This window comes from Dipodomys ordii, unplaced genomic scaffold (genome assembly GCF_000151885.1).
Source record: "Dipodomys ordii isolate 6190 unplaced genomic scaffold, Dord_2.0 Scaffold122, whole genome shotgun sequence".
Taxonomy (NCBI): domain Eukaryota; kingdom Metazoa; phylum Chordata; class Mammalia; order Rodentia; family Heteromyidae; genus Dipodomys; species Dipodomys ordii.
This window is the reverse complement of record NW_012267338.1, coordinates 93,713-108,990: the sequence shown is the minus strand read 5'-3', so window position 1 is coordinate 108,990 and position 15,278 is coordinate 93,713. Positions and strand designations below refer to the sequence as shown.

The 15,278-nt window shown below is 40.5% G+C and overlaps 1 protein-coding gene across 3 annotated transcripts in view; it reads left to right on the top strand.

The window, feature by feature from the left end:
- The window catches only part of Lrba (LPS-responsive vesicle trafficking, beach and anchor containing), a 443,002-nt gene that overhangs the window by 392,615 nt on the left and 35,109 nt on the right, over positions 1-15,278 (top strand). For all 3 annotated transcript variants that reach the window (XM_013029761.1, XM_013029760.1, XM_013029762.1), the window contains 3 exons: positions 3,892-3,981; positions 8,386-8,563; positions 12,961-13,023. In XM_013029761.1, coding sequence (XP_012885215.1) covers positions 3,892-3,981; positions 8,386-8,563; positions 12,961-13,023 — 331 coding nt within the window. The remainder of the gene's footprint in view (positions 1-3,891; positions 3,982-8,385; positions 8,564-12,960; positions 13,024-15,278) is intronic.

The following is a 15,278-nucleotide window of genomic DNA, read 5'->3' as shown; positions in this document are numbered from 1 at the left end:
TCTGCAAAAAGGGATAGTTTAACTTCTTCTTTCCCTATGCAGATCCCTTTAATGTCTTTTTCCCTGATGCATTTTAAATGCATGTCTTTTTGAGGAAAATATAATGTTTACTTAAAAAACATATCTTTCTAAATATTTAATTAATCTTAAATGATAGCAAAATATTAAGAAAACTAAGGGCTCCTTAGAATCAAATAGATATAAGTTAGAAAATATGCTCATTATAACAGATTTCACTTTGTTAACAAGATCTGTTGGTCAGCAGTTTTTGAGCAGTTTATCAGCTGATGAAGTATGTTTCTAGAACCTAAATGCATAAATTCATAAAGTTATGTCAAATATTGGCAGACCCATTTTAGTCTTTTAGACTTATTTAGTTTTAGTTTTCTTTCAGACTGGAAATTGTATGTTATTCTTTATTCCAAAAATAATGCATCCTGGAATAAGACATGAATTAGAGTCAGAGAAGACTCTCTGAGCTCTGACCTTGCTGATCTTTTCATCTTTCCTGTGGTCCAGCAGTTCCACTCCTGGCATTTATCCCTGGAGGAACAGCTGGTAATAGCCTGATACATTCTCTTCCAGGTGGTTCACACAAGTATTCATGTATGTGCATGTGTACCTCCACAGAACACATGAAAACATATGTACGTGACATGTGTACACATGTATATGGTTTTATTTATGTGAGCATGCCCTATATATGTGGGTAGCTAGAAATTTTCTTTCCAGTGGTGTATTATGGATGAGTTTTGATTTAGGATACACTCAGCTCCACTCAACTCATTTTAATGGCGCCATCCTTTTCCTTTCCTATAGCTTTTTTCCTCCAGATTTTTGCTGTTAGAAAGAATTCTGTGATACTCGCTTTGTACCTAACATATTTTGCATCCCTCTGATTCTTTCCTTGTGAAAATGTACTGAAGTGAAATCAATAGCTTAATCTATTTGTTTCTATGTCCATTTTCTCAAAACTGAAAATGTCAATTTTTTAAAGACCAAAATAATTTGGGATCACTTTGACTACATTTTAGATTTTTTTAATATCTATATTATGCAGATGATTCTTTTCTCTAGGACTCTCACCCCATTTTTGTGAAGTACTTATTACCAACCCTCTTTGGGTCATAGCAATTAATGTTAACAGGACTTTTTTATCCTGTGGGATTAAGTACAACCTTAAATATGACTAAGTAATCATTTGACTCACCTTCTTTTTAAACCCACTGATAACCAAAACTAGACTTTGAGTGGCTCCCAAGGACTCTAAGGTCCCCTAGAGAGGCACAGACCTGAGACACCCACAGTCATTCCTCAGCTTTAGTTTGGATGTGTGGAGGAGGAGAGGAGAACCACCCAAGGGATGATGTGATTTGAAACAGAGAGAAATCACTGGACGGCCTTGATGTGGGTATAAATACTGAGAAGAATGAAATCTAAACTGTGAAATCCTATTAAACATTTCCTGGTAAAGAGGTAGATTAGGCTCTTCAGACAGCTTTCTAGCACTTGATATTACTCATGTCAGAAATTCAGGATACACTAATTAAAGTATATTTTTCTTAGTAAATTATTTAGTTTCTGTTTCGCTGCCCCAAGTATATAGTGCTTTTAGATTTAAATTGTTAGTAAGTGTTGTACTGACTTGTTTCCTTTGTTACATTCAAAAGCCTAGTTCAGAGAGACTAAAACAGTCTTTGTTAAGTGAAAACCAAATACTACATTCACTAAGCCAAGACTCCTTTCTTTTATTTCATTTTATTTTCTTTATTTTCTTCCTCTCATTCTATCTAGTATGTATCTAAATTCTCTGTTAAATTATCCTATCTATCTGGGTTTTTTTAAAGATATAACTGAAGTCATGTAAGGTACACATTAATTGGCACAAAAAGCAATAAAATACACAGCTTGTTGAAATTCTCTCAATAGTTTTCCATTTGGAAATCCATTAATAAATTCTCTAGGTAATAGTTGAGTTGCTGTTTATAAAATATAAATATGTGGTTTCACGGGAATATCTTGAAGCATTTGCATGGTCTTTTTTATTACTATATATTTCAACATCTGGAATGCTGCCTGCTGAATTCAGGTTTTATTACAGAAAGTACTAACAGGCTATTTACAGAAATAATTGGGAATTGATGAGTAAGAATGTTAAATAATAAAGCAAGCTTTTAGTAGAAATGTTTAATCAAATGTTTTCTTCAGTGCCAGTCTACTGGGTAATGGTGGTAGTAGCTGTACCATTGCTGAATTGAATTGACTCATGTGGACATTCATTTAGTGAATATTTACTAAGCACCTACTTTGTGCCGAGTCCTGGCAGCACAGAAGTACTTGACCATCTTTGTTCTTAAGGATATTTCTGGGCTGAGCTGTGTGTGTGTCTGTGTCTGTGTGTGTCTGTGTGTGTCTGTGTGTGTGTGTGTGTCTGTGTGTGTGTCTGTGTGTGTGTGTGTCTGTGTGTGTGTGTGTGTGTACCAGTGCCAGTCCTGAGGCTTGAACTCAAGGCCTAGGCACTTCCCCTGAATGATTTTGCTCAAGGCTAGAGCTCTACCACTTGAGCCACAGTGCCAGTTCCAGATTTTTGGGGGTAGCTTATTGGAAATGAGAATCTCATGGACTTTCCTGCCAGGGCTGGTTTTGAACTGCAATCCTCAGATCTTAGCCTCCTGAACATCAAGGATTGAAGGCATTAGCTACCAGCACCCAGCTAAGCAATGTAATTTTGATAATAGCAATTTTGATAAAGTCATTTATTCACACTGCTCCAAGAATAATAATAGGCCTCAGCATGGTGTAACTTAGGAAACGGAAACAGGAAGATCATGGTTTGAGGCCTGCCTAGGCAAAAGTTTGAGAGACCTTATTTGAAAATCAAACTAAGCATGGTAGCACAGTCCTGTAGTCACAGCAGTTAGAGGCGGGAGAATCACAACCGAAGCCAGACTGAACAAGTCAGAGCAGTATCCGATGTAAAAAACAAATGAAAACAGCAAAAGAGCTGAGGATGTGGCTCAACTAGTAGAACTGTTTGCTTGGCAAACGTAAAGCTCTTGAGTTCAGTCTTTAGTATGGAAAAGAAAGAAGGTGCACAGCCAGAGCCCCAGTGGGGGATCCTTTAGAAGGTTACATGCACACCCCAGAGGACACACCCTTGGGCCCCGCTTTAGCCTGCTTGTGCATGGGTACATCATACAGCTTTTAGTCCAACTTCCTAAGTTTATAGAGACCATCAAGAGGGGCTGGGAAGGTGGTTCAGTGGTAGAGTGCTTGCCTTGCATGCATGAGGCCCTGGGTTCGATTCCTCAGCACCATATAAGCAGGGAAAAAAAATCCGGAAGTGGCACTGTGGCTCAAGTGGTAGAGCGCTAGCCTTGTGCTGAAGAGCTGAGGGACAGTGCCCAGGCCCAGAGTTCAGGCCCACGACTGGACCAAAAAAAAAAAAAAAAAGAGAGAGACCATCAAGAATAGTGCTCTTTCCGTCAGGCCATTCCATAGGTGCTGGGTTCACCAGAATAAAATGGAGTCTGGAATGGAAGCAGCAGCCATTTTTGCGATATACCCACAGGAGGTTAGCTATCAGGGATGTGGGAAACCAAAGGCAGAGATGAAGCCAAAAAGGGAGACACTTGGTGATGCTATAGATGTATTCTACTTCTCATCACCGAGCAGGAGGAGAAATCTCCAGCATTTTCAAGTCCCAGCATCCATTGTACTGCAACATGACCTCTCCCCAGCACCTTGGCTAGGTGCATAGCCCCACTGTGAAAACAGTTTGGCTTTCAACGTGAAGCGTGCCAGAAGCATGGCACTTTCAGGTGGCTGTTGTGGTTCTGTGGCCTGTAATTAACACTGTTTAACCCCCAGACTTGCCTATGCCTTTTTCAGGCTGTTGAAGCTCAGATCCGAAGTTTTGGACAGACGCCTTCTCAGCTGCTCATCGAGCCCCATCCTCCCAGAGGCTCCGCCATGCAAGCGGTGAGTGCTGTGGCCCGCTCCTCCTTCCCGCTGCGCTGGGAAGACTCTGCGCGGTCTTTACAGCCCCTTCATGGGCTGCCATCTCTACCTGTTCCGTCACCCTGCTCACAACCAGCAAATGGCCCTGCAGTCCCCCTTCCCTGTCAAGAAAGTGAACACAGCCCCGGCACTCTAGCATTTCCTCAGCTCAGGTTTTGTGTTGCAGAATTAGAAAACCCCACGGGGATCCCATCTCCTCACCAGGTGACTAAGGGATCCCAGGCATAGAGGGCTGATGGCTTGATCTTAAACGTTTCTAAATTCACTTTACTAGTGTGTTTTTCTTCCCTTTTCGTCTCTCTTTTTTTTTTCTTAGCTTATATTAATTCTACAAAAGGGGGGCTCACTGTAATAGCTCCAGCCATGCATATAATGTCCTTACCTTTTCTACTACTTTCTTTCCTACATGCATGGGTAGCACTTCCATCAAAGTCACCTAGACTGTGCTTATTATTGCTATCCATTTGGGGATTTTAAAGTGAATTCTTAGATGTAGGGTACTGTTACTAACAGTCAGAAACCTAAGGATGTCTGAAGGGGTCTGATGGGTTAGCATCTAAAATGTAATGGCTTATGACCGTGGTTGGTTATATTTCTCCTGGTTCTGAGGGCTGCATTGGTGTTTCTGCTCTTCCCACTGTGGCTCACTCTGCTTCTCTTCCACATGATTTTTCATACCGCAGGAAGCTAGACCAGACCCTGCCAAGGTGTGTCAGTGGCACAAGAGAGAGGGCAAAGTTAAAGCTTACCTTTGAACTCACACATTACTTATTCCCCATTCTACTGGTCAGAGCAAGTTAAACGTGGCCCATAATCAGGCCTTCAGCTGCAAAACAATGTAGATATTCTACTTTTATGGTTCTCAATTCTTAAATTGAGGGAAAAGAGTTTGGCACAGCAACCAGTTGAATTGCATGGTGAAAATATTAGGAAACATAAAATGGTTTGCTCATTATTGTTTTAGATTAAAAAGAGAAAAAACATATAACCCATTTCTGCAAATCTTATGAATAATTTCAGATCAATTCAAATTGCTTGTGTGGCTTATCAGAATTGTGCAGGTAATAGGAAGAAAAGAGCAGGAGCAGAGTGAGTGAGAGAACCAGAGGCCCCCAGTCTTCTCTTTGTGTCCTTTTCCCTTTCCCTCATCTTCATCTGTTCCAGGTCTTCCTTCCCCTTCCTGCTCTAGCAACATGCCTCAGCCATAACAATAAATGACAAGCATTTAGAAAATTATTTGTGTCACCTTTTCCCCTACATGTTTTTAAGCCAGTGAAATCAGATTTAAATGAACATAAAGGGTGACATTAGTGGACAGAAAGACGACACAAAGAGAAAACATTTTAGTGAGAACAATGGGAGATAGTGCCATAAAAACCGTGAGAATGATTAATGTCTGGGCTTTGGAATTAGTTTTCGTAATAGCTTGTTGGGGAGAGTTGGCTGCTTGGGTGCGGGCTAATGGAAGCCCCTCCGCTGCCCATCGACTTGCATCTGGGTCACTGCACAGCCACTGGGGCCACGGCGCAGTTAGGCAGCGCGGCCCTCCTCTGGGCCACAGATCACTGGCTCCTGGGGGCAGATCAGCCTTATTGCCCCAAGGCGGGAGGGCTGAGGAGGTATGTGGTCCCTGAGGACGAAAGACCCTCTCTCCTATCATCCTTGTCCTCTAACATGGATGCCTGAACTCCTTTTCAGACTTGGTTCAATTTTGCTTTCCATCTAACACATACATACATGGGTAGAAAACAAAAGCACTTGTTAAGGAGAGACCAGAGACATTGGCAAACTCTCATGCCATCTGGGAGAACTGAATGAGATTTGCCTAGCATTTTCCTGCTTTGACTCAGCCCTGGCTCAGAGAACCACTCAGGTTCAATGCCCTGATCCCTGTCTTGCCAGTTGCTGCTCTCTACCCACAGAGGCCGCCATGACCGCTGACCAGCTCAGTAAGGTTGGGTGGAGCCTTCCAAAAGCCAAGCGCTCCTCCCTCGTGCCATTAGCCCAGGATGTGATGGCGCTCCCTGCAGTGTCCTGCTGCCTGCCTGGGGATCCACAGTCAGGATAGGGTGCAGTAAGTGACTGGAGGGACAGCTGGTGCGCGGCTGTCAATGACAGTTGTGTGTAGGGTGCCTGCAGCTTGCTGTGGAAGCGGCTTGTCATGCATGTGGCTAAGAGTTGGCCCTCCAGAGTCAATATGTAAACAAGACATTCTTCCCACACATGGGGGGGGGGGAGAGAGAGAGAGAGAAAGTATAGGGCATAAACATTGGACTTACTCAGTGTGTTCTTAGTTATAGTTACAATAGGATGTGTTAAGCTCAGAAATACATACGAGTTTCCTTTCAGAGAGTTTATGATTGTGTTGTGCTCTAATTTTCTCAGAGTTTATAAATTTACTTTAGTAAATATTATTTAAAAACCATGTAATTGGCAAATAAGGCTTGCTACTCTGAAATGATGTTTATTTCCCATCTCAGGATTTCTCTAAAACTAGCTTAATGGACATTGTCACTGCCCTTGTTTCCCACTTTTTACCTTCTTTCACAGAATGCCTTCAAAACCACATAAGTGGTTCTTTGTATGAGAAAATGACTTAGCAATATCAGGGGTTCAACAACCAAAGGCCCACATGTCCATTAATTGTTTTTACCCACATTCAGATGAGTTCCCCTATCTACTCAGTGCCCTCTCCACCACACACTCCACCATACACACTCGCCCAAACACACACACACACACACACACATATAGCAGAAATTAAAGCCACCTCGTGCTGCGTTAAGTGCATGAGCCATAATATACACCAGGTGTAGTAATTAGCAGACACACGAAGGCTGCCTATTTGTCTGGTTTTGCTGCTGTTGCTGTATCCCCCTGTGTTTTCACACCATCAGATAGTTGGATTTAATTGAGGCCACATCAGATGAGGCATTACTGACACCTTTAATTGAATGAGCATCCAGGGAGGATTAACTCATAATATTGATTGGCTTTTAGCCACTTGCTCAGAAGGGTGTCTGGGTAGCTTATTAGTTGCCTTTATTTACACCTTTATGCAAAGAGTGCAAATAGGAATTCTTAGCGCAATATGTTTTTCTAAGTACTCTTAATAACTTTTTTAAAAGGACTGATAATAAAAATGCAAATGTGTTTAATTTTTTATTAGCTGTTCTGAATAAATACGTGTTAAATGTATGTGCCTGCCCATTTACATATACCTGGTGTTTTGAAATATGGCAATAGGAAAGCAGCCAGAAGCATTTCATCAAAGTGCTTCAATTCTGAATGAGACTAATCAGCTATTAGAGAATAGACATGGTAGGAGAGGATTGCTAGAAATGTACAGTGCAATTATAATATGATAGCAGTCTACCTCAAAATATAAATAAAGTCAATAAATCAGAGTGGTGTTATATACGTCTTGGAGAATGACATATGGGTTGTGGGAATGTTGAAATCCTGAGTAGTTGTCAAGATTTATTTTGTTGCTGGTTATTAGAACAGACAGTGTTTTGTTTAACATTTTCAATTGAGTATTGAGCTTTAGTATTTTTTACCCAGAAGAGAAGGGCAGTAGGTATTTCTCTTTATCCTAGGGGCCTTGGGAAGCAGTGATATTTGCATTACAATAAGCAGCGTTTATGACTTGGTACACTATATAAATATATTGTTTTTACAAGTACACTTAATTATGCATTGCTTTGAAACCCTTTATAATTAAGTTTGTATATTACATTCATAAATTATTTCTCTACCATAATATATGCATGCTGTCTAACCATTGTTTATAAATATATTTGGTTTAATTATCTCTTTACTTAGTTGTCAGTCTTCGTGCTGATTCAAGACCACTTTTGACAATCTTTTGAAATTGCCTTGGCTTGCTTTTACAACCATTGTGCCTATTCTTTATCTCCCTCTTCTCTCTCTACCCCTCTGTCTCTGTCTCTCTCTCTGTCTCTCCTTTCTTTCTCTGTGTACTACAACTAAAAGATTATTCCATGATAGCCACTTGGAACCATTTAAGGTAGTTCCCACAACTTTGTCCACTTAAGATCTAAATCAAAACATTGTTTTAGCATTGCATGGCAATCAGCAGGGGAAAAAAGCTAAATATATATTAGTGTTTCTGCTCATGTATTCTGCTTTAATCACCAAAAATTTTAACTAACTCCATGTGAAATGCAAACAAATCATAACTGATGTTTCTGCAAGCCTTTCCAAGCATTGTGCTTCACCCTGCAGCCTGTGCTAATGGTATCTTCCTCTTCTTTTCCTGTACTCTCGTTTTGTCTGCCTTTGTCTTCTCCTGCTTGTATCCTTGGTCTTGTCTTGCCCACTCAACAGTATCTCCTCCTGCAGAGCCCATTGATGTTCACAGACCAAGCCCAGCAGGATGTTATCATGGTCCTAAAGTTCCCCTCCAACTCGCCTGTCACCCACGTGGCAGCCAACACCCAGCCTGGTTTGGCAACTCCTGCCGTGATCACAGTCACTGCTAATAGGCTCTTTGCCGTGAACAAGTGGCACAACCTTCCTGGTGAGTAAAGGGATGACATTACATGGCACGGGCACTGCTGAATGCTGCAGAAAGATAGCATGGCATCTGGCTCAAAACCTAAGCTTTGCATTCTGAATCTACAGTTTGAATCAAAAGGTGGAATAGTTTGAAAGGCTTAAAGAATCCTACCTGAGGCATGTACCTTATTCTTTAGTATGATTTCTGATAATATCTTTTTATACTGAGATTCTATTTTGTGTCTGCAAATGGTAGGTATTTATTAGATATTCCCCATTTTTAAAATTCATTCATTCAGCTTATATATGACTATGAACACTTGGGTTGCCAAAAACTTGGCCTTTTTCTTTTCCTTTTGCAGTGCTGGAAAGAACATAGGTTCTCTTTAGCTTTTTGTTTTATTTTTGTTTTTCAGAGCTGAGGACCAAACTTGCCAGGCAAGTGCTCTTCCACTGAGTTAAATCCTCATCCCTGAACCTAGGTTCTTATACATATTGAGCAAGTGCTCTACCACTGTCCTACATATACCACTAGGTATATGTAGGACATGGTATCTGTATCTGTAGGACATGACAGCATTTGTTGTAGACTACTTACATTACACTGCCCAAATGTTGTGGAACTGTTTGTACCTTCTGTAAGTACCTTCCGTACCGAGTCCTCAATAGCTGTGTTGAACTGCAATAGCAGTTGGGGGGGGGTATATTGGGGCTTATCTGTGACAGCCCCACATCTTCACCTGTGTTACACCAAGCCTGCTCCATTTAGCATCGCAGATGACTGTCTGTGGCAGAGTTTGAGCCCTTTTTCTGACTCAGATTTTATGACCTCTCCTCTGTGATTTATTGCCTTTCATTAGAGCTGGAATTTTCAGAACCAGATCTTTTCGGCCACTAGCTAAAATATATATATATATATACATATATATATTTTTTTTTTAAGAAATAGGAAAATATTTTAAAATCATGGAGATTATGACTTTCCCTCAAAGCCATTGTTACAAGGAGGAAGTTTTTTAAGAGGTAGATTTATTTTTTACAGATAGAGTCTTGCTCTGTAGTGCTACAGAGCCCAGACTGGCCTGGAATTCTAGCTCCTCCTTCAAACACTCCACTTGAGTGCTGGGATTATAGGCATGAGCCACCATGCTTGGCATAAAAGATACGTTTCAGTGTTCTGTGAACTTGTCTTTGTATCTAGTAAGCATAAAGCACTATCAGTTAAGTGAAATGATTACAAAAATATAAGTTCTACAAATTAAATGGATATGATCTGAAAATGGAACAAAAAGCATACAAACAAAAACCTGATAGATTGAGTAAGCTCAGTAAGGTAACTATCACAGAGAATCTGTGTTTGGTATTCAAACTGAATAAATATAGCTGTTTTCCTGGCCATTGCTAAAGAGACAATGGAAATAAATGTCAATATTTGATTAGAGAACAGATTTTGGAAAAAAAGTGGAGACAATAAGAATTGTTATATTTATTATCTGTTATTAGACCTTTTTTTTTCTTCTGAAATTTTCTTTCAGATCAGAGGTAAATGCTTGTATTTGGAGACAAAAGAAATGTGATTACTTTGTTTTTGTTTTTCTGATTATGACTTATGAGGAGAAGGATGTGCTATGTCCCATTAAATGCCCAAGAGTATCTACCTACTCTTGGTTGCTCTTGGAGTTTGGGAAATAACCTCAGTGTGTGATACCAGGACCACTACAAGTGTATCTATCCTGGGTGGCTGTTTATGTCAGCTCTGAAAGCTGCTTTATTTTAACAGAGGCAACATCTGAAGAGAGACAGCTTTTCCACTGCTGGGCTCCAATCCCCTTTAGTTTCTGGAAGAGCTATTTTAACAAGAACCACAGGATGCCCGTGTCTCCACTGACACCCAGGTGGTGAGCTGCTGATCCCTCACCATTGAGCCCAAGGGCTGACAGCTTCTCTTTGAGCAAGCCCACATCCCACACTACAAAACTTGGGTGCCTGGAGCCAGAGATTTTTCTCCATGTTGAGGCACTCTGTAGTGGACAGTAAGCTAGGGTAGGGTAGGAGTCTCCACTGGAGAGCCACTCATGTCCAGCTACTCCCAGCCCAAGCACATGATTCTGGGAGGTAGGAGCCCAGGCGATTCCTCATTCTGTAGTGTTTGCCTGGCTTTCCCAGCAACCCTCATTGCACCTGTGCCTGTGTCATTAGTGATGTTTGTCCCTGCCCTTCACCTGCAGACTGCCTTCACTGTATGTCATGGCAACTCTTTACCGAACCAATGCAAAGAAGTACATGAGAAATCACTACAGGAAGTCATCTTTCTAGAATATACTCTCCAGTTCTGAGCTAGGCCTATACCTGAAAGTGTTCAACAGCCATTGTATAAATCTGCTCCTCACTTCAGGAGTGTTCACACGAGTCTGCCCTTTCCTCCTTTCTGGTATGACTTGACCTGTCATTATGCCTTTATTTAATGCAATTTTTAGCAATCCCAACAGTTTTTCTTCAATAAATGTCACATTCATATTGCACCAATTTTTCTAGAATTTTCTAGATTTCCAGAACTCACTCATTAGATACCTAGCTGCTGTCATTTCTGATTCAGAAAAGAGTAGTCTTGGTTCTGGGGCTATAGCTCACTGGCAGCACATATGAAAGGGTCTGAAAACAAGTTTTTCCCCCTCCATTCAAAGGATGTTGAAGAACTTCCAAATTAGATCAGCAACTAATGTTTACAGAGCATTTTCTGGGTGTTTCTAGTACCATTGTTACCAATTTTTTTGTATAGGCACTCAATCTGCTCAACAACTTGAAGAAGGTGTAGGTTCTCTTATTTAGGTTGAAGCATACTGCATTCTCTTTTCTATATGTCATACTTACCAGTTACTGGCAATTTCTTATAGTCCAGCCATTTTCCAGATTAAAAAGATGAGAGCAAGAGGCTACAAAACTTGTCCAGGGTACACCGGATAGGCAGTGGCAGAGTGGGATTGGAGACCTAACCCAACGTCCGTGCTGGAAGCTGGGTTTTAATGCTTCTGCTGTCATAGATTCTCTGAAACACAGAGAAATTTCCCTAAATGTACTAGTGCTGGCACCGCTGAGCAGACCCGAGGCTGGGCATGCCAGTGTGCATCCTGCGATTCCTGCCATCTCCTGTGGGAGAGCCAGTTGTACCAAAGAGTCACTGCTGCTTTAGCCTCTTCACTTTCTTTCATGTTTTCTTACACTTTCACTTTCTTACAATTTTTAGTGCCAGAAATTGTACTTACTTAGGTTTTATCAGTCTTCCCAACACCTTCCAGAAGCTGGAAAATATGATAAAAATAATCTAAATAATGATCTAAAAGATTGTAATAATGTTAAAAAAAAGCTTTTTATTTTCAGCCTTTCAAGGATGGTCAGAAACATTTCCTAGAATCAGATACATTTTCAATATTAGCCATGCAGTAATATAAATGCATAAAAGACAGATGCTGACTGGGGTGAATGGCTGAGTCATTTGGGGAAAAGAGTTTGGAAAAGGACCCAGAATTTAACTAACAGAATTAAGAAGCCCAAAGATCATACTCCAGACCCTTCATTTTATATTCGTGATTTCCCAATGGTTCCGTTCTTCTCCATCTAAAGTGGTCTACCTTTTTGCACAGAAATAGCTCATAAAACCATCTTTTCACTTAAAAAAAAAAAGTATCCCTGAATTCTTAAAGCCATTTTTTGACCATGAAACAAACTATTCATAGTACAGATTGATTTTTCTAATTCATTCGCTTCTCCAAGTATTTTAAAATTGAAACCATGGAAATATTAAATATTAATAGAACTTTTTAAAAACCCTCAATCCAATCTTTAAGAAAATATTTCAGCCAAATGCATTTAACTAAAACATTTATCTGCGGATGGCTTTCTTTATTTTTATTCAAACTTTCCATTGATTGATTCTAAGTGATGGATGAAACGTTAAACGTTCCCTGACTTAGAGCTTTCCCTTTCTCCATCATAAACTGGTGTTTTTTGTGGATCCTTTGTGCCTCAGCATTCAAAACTGCCTTTTTAAGAAGTAACGAAAAAATGGTATTTGCTACAGTCAGCAGATGGCTGTCACATTTTGTTTTCAGCACGCTTTACCACTTAATTTTGTTTTGGTGCAGCATCAGAGGCTGCCAGTCAAGCATCTGCTATAGCTTATGGCCCAGGACTGGAGCCACTGCTGATGGCACATGTTCAGAACAGCACTAATCTAAAATAAATGTTTAATAAGCTAGCCATAAAAGCACCTGGATTTTTGTTCTTTAAATTTCTCACAACTACATTGGGAGATTTGGGGGGTAGAAACAATCCTACATAAGGCTTGACTTACATATATTTATGTAGTTTCCTATATGAAAAAATAACCTCCTTTTTCTTTTTATCTTTTGTGAATTCCAGCTCATCAAGGTGCTGTACAAGACCAGCCATACCAGCTGCCAGTGGAAATCGATCCTCTCATAGGTCTGTCACTTCCTTCTCTCTTTGCGATTCATTAAGCTCTGTATGGTGGCCCTGAAGTGTAGATTACAGTTGTTTTTCACTTGCTGGTTGCTGGGAATGGAATTTTCCTGATAAACCATTTGCATGCAAATTGGAATGCAATGAGCTGTGGCTATGCTGGTATTTCATCAACTCCCCCTCGTTGGTTTGCCTAATTTGAACAGGCCTAGGACGCGTGTCACTGAAAATTAATATGGATGCTGTAATAATGTGTGATTGAGAATGCGCATGAAGTACTGTCAGGATAATATTGGATCTTTTCATCACTCAGACTTGTTGATGAGCAGAAGCAGGGCGCGTTATGATGGATTGGTGCACGGGTAATGTGATGGAGCTCCTTTGCTAGGGAAATTTTCATAATAACAGTGGGGTTCTTAGTGCTCTGTGTAGTGAAAAATAAAACCTGAGTGCCAGGGTTTCATCATTAGAGGAGATCAATCCTTTCTTCCTGGACCCTCCGTTCATCTGAGGGGATTAATGTGCAGTTGCAGAGTAGTTTCCAAGTTGAAATATATTGCCCAGACAATGCTACTGTTAAGATATTTGTATTCATTTTCCTAGGGTCCTATAGCCCAATAAATTGCTATTGGAGCTTAAATTTGTTCAGGGGGAGAAAAATAGCAAGGAGATGGGAAAGAGCCATGGGGATGGAATGAGAGCATCTGCAGCAGATGACTTAGAATACATAATTGCTGTTGTGCTTTTTGGGTAGGTTCGCTGAAATCTCTAGTTCAGTATTTCTTGTCCCTATGATGGAGAATTCAAAAGTGGCATCACCAAGAATTTTCAGGCCTGATACGAAAATGCTGTTGACTTTTAGAATAAAGTGAGAAATTGCTTCACTGTGGCTGTAGACTGCCAGCACAGATGTTTGACTTGTATTTACCCAATTTCTCCTGCACAGAATGATCCGATTCATTATTTTGAGATCCAAGATGTTTCTAGATGTATATGACCCCCCCAAAAAAATCTCTAAAATATTTGCCTCAATGTAGAGTTGATTTTTGTCATTCACAAAAGAGATTATCAGGATGAACAAACAAATCACCTTAAGTTATCATTTTACCAATAAGACTCTACGTTTTATTTTGTTTTGAATAGATACACTTTGTCACATCTCAAAAATAAAGATAGTTACGCATGATGGCTCATACTTCGAATCCCAGCTACTTATCTGGAGGCTTGTTCTCATTTCAAAGCCAGTGAGACCCCATCTCAACAGATAATTTAGGAGTGGTGGCTCACACCTATCATTGCAGCCATATAGGAGGCATAACTAGGAAGATCACAGTCACAAAAAATGCAAGAGATTACCTACAAAATAACTAAAAATAAAGGCACTGGGGAAGGGCAGGTGTAAGGTCCCAGTGGAGAGTGCCTACCTAGTAAATGCAGACCCTACAGTACTATACTGCGCTCCCACAAAAGCTCACTTGTGTAGTTTTAAAAGTGAACCTCAAGCAGGGCACTCATACCTGTAATTCCAGTTACTCCAGAGGCTAAGACCTGAAGGATCTGAAGGTAGCAGGCCAGATCTGGCAGAAAGTCTGAGACTGTCTTCAAAATAACCAAGCTAAAAAGCCAGGTTGGAGGTGTGGCTTAAGTGGTAGAGCACCAGCTGAGCAAGCAAGCTAACCAAGTGTGAGACCAAGTTCAAATCACAGTACTGATCAGGAAGGAAGGAAGGAAAGGGAAGGGAAAGGAAGAAGGAAGAAACTAGCACCAGTAATCTCAGTTACTCAGGAGGCTGAGATTTATGTTCAAGCTAGCCTGGGCAGGAAAGACTGTGGGATTCTTATCTCCAATGTGGCTCAAGCAGTAGTGTTACCCTTCAGCAAAAGAGTTTAGGGACAGCACTCAGGCCCTGAGTTCAAACCCCAAGACTGGCACCAAGGAGAGAAGGAGAGGGAGAGGAGAGAGACAGAGAGGGAGAGAGGGCAAGAGAAGAGAACTCACTTGCTAAATCATGTAAGGTATGATTTTTGAATTGTAAAAACATTGTTTGACAATGTCCTATAGTGTAAAGTCTAAATGAATTCTGTCATTGTAACCTTTTAGACTAAGTGTAGACAAAGTTTCTTGGTAAAAGGCTAGATAGTAAATATCTTAGGCTTTGTGGGCCAGAAAGTTTCACACACAACTACTTAATTCTTCCAGCATAGCACTGAAGTCAACACACACACACACACACACACACACACACACACACACACACA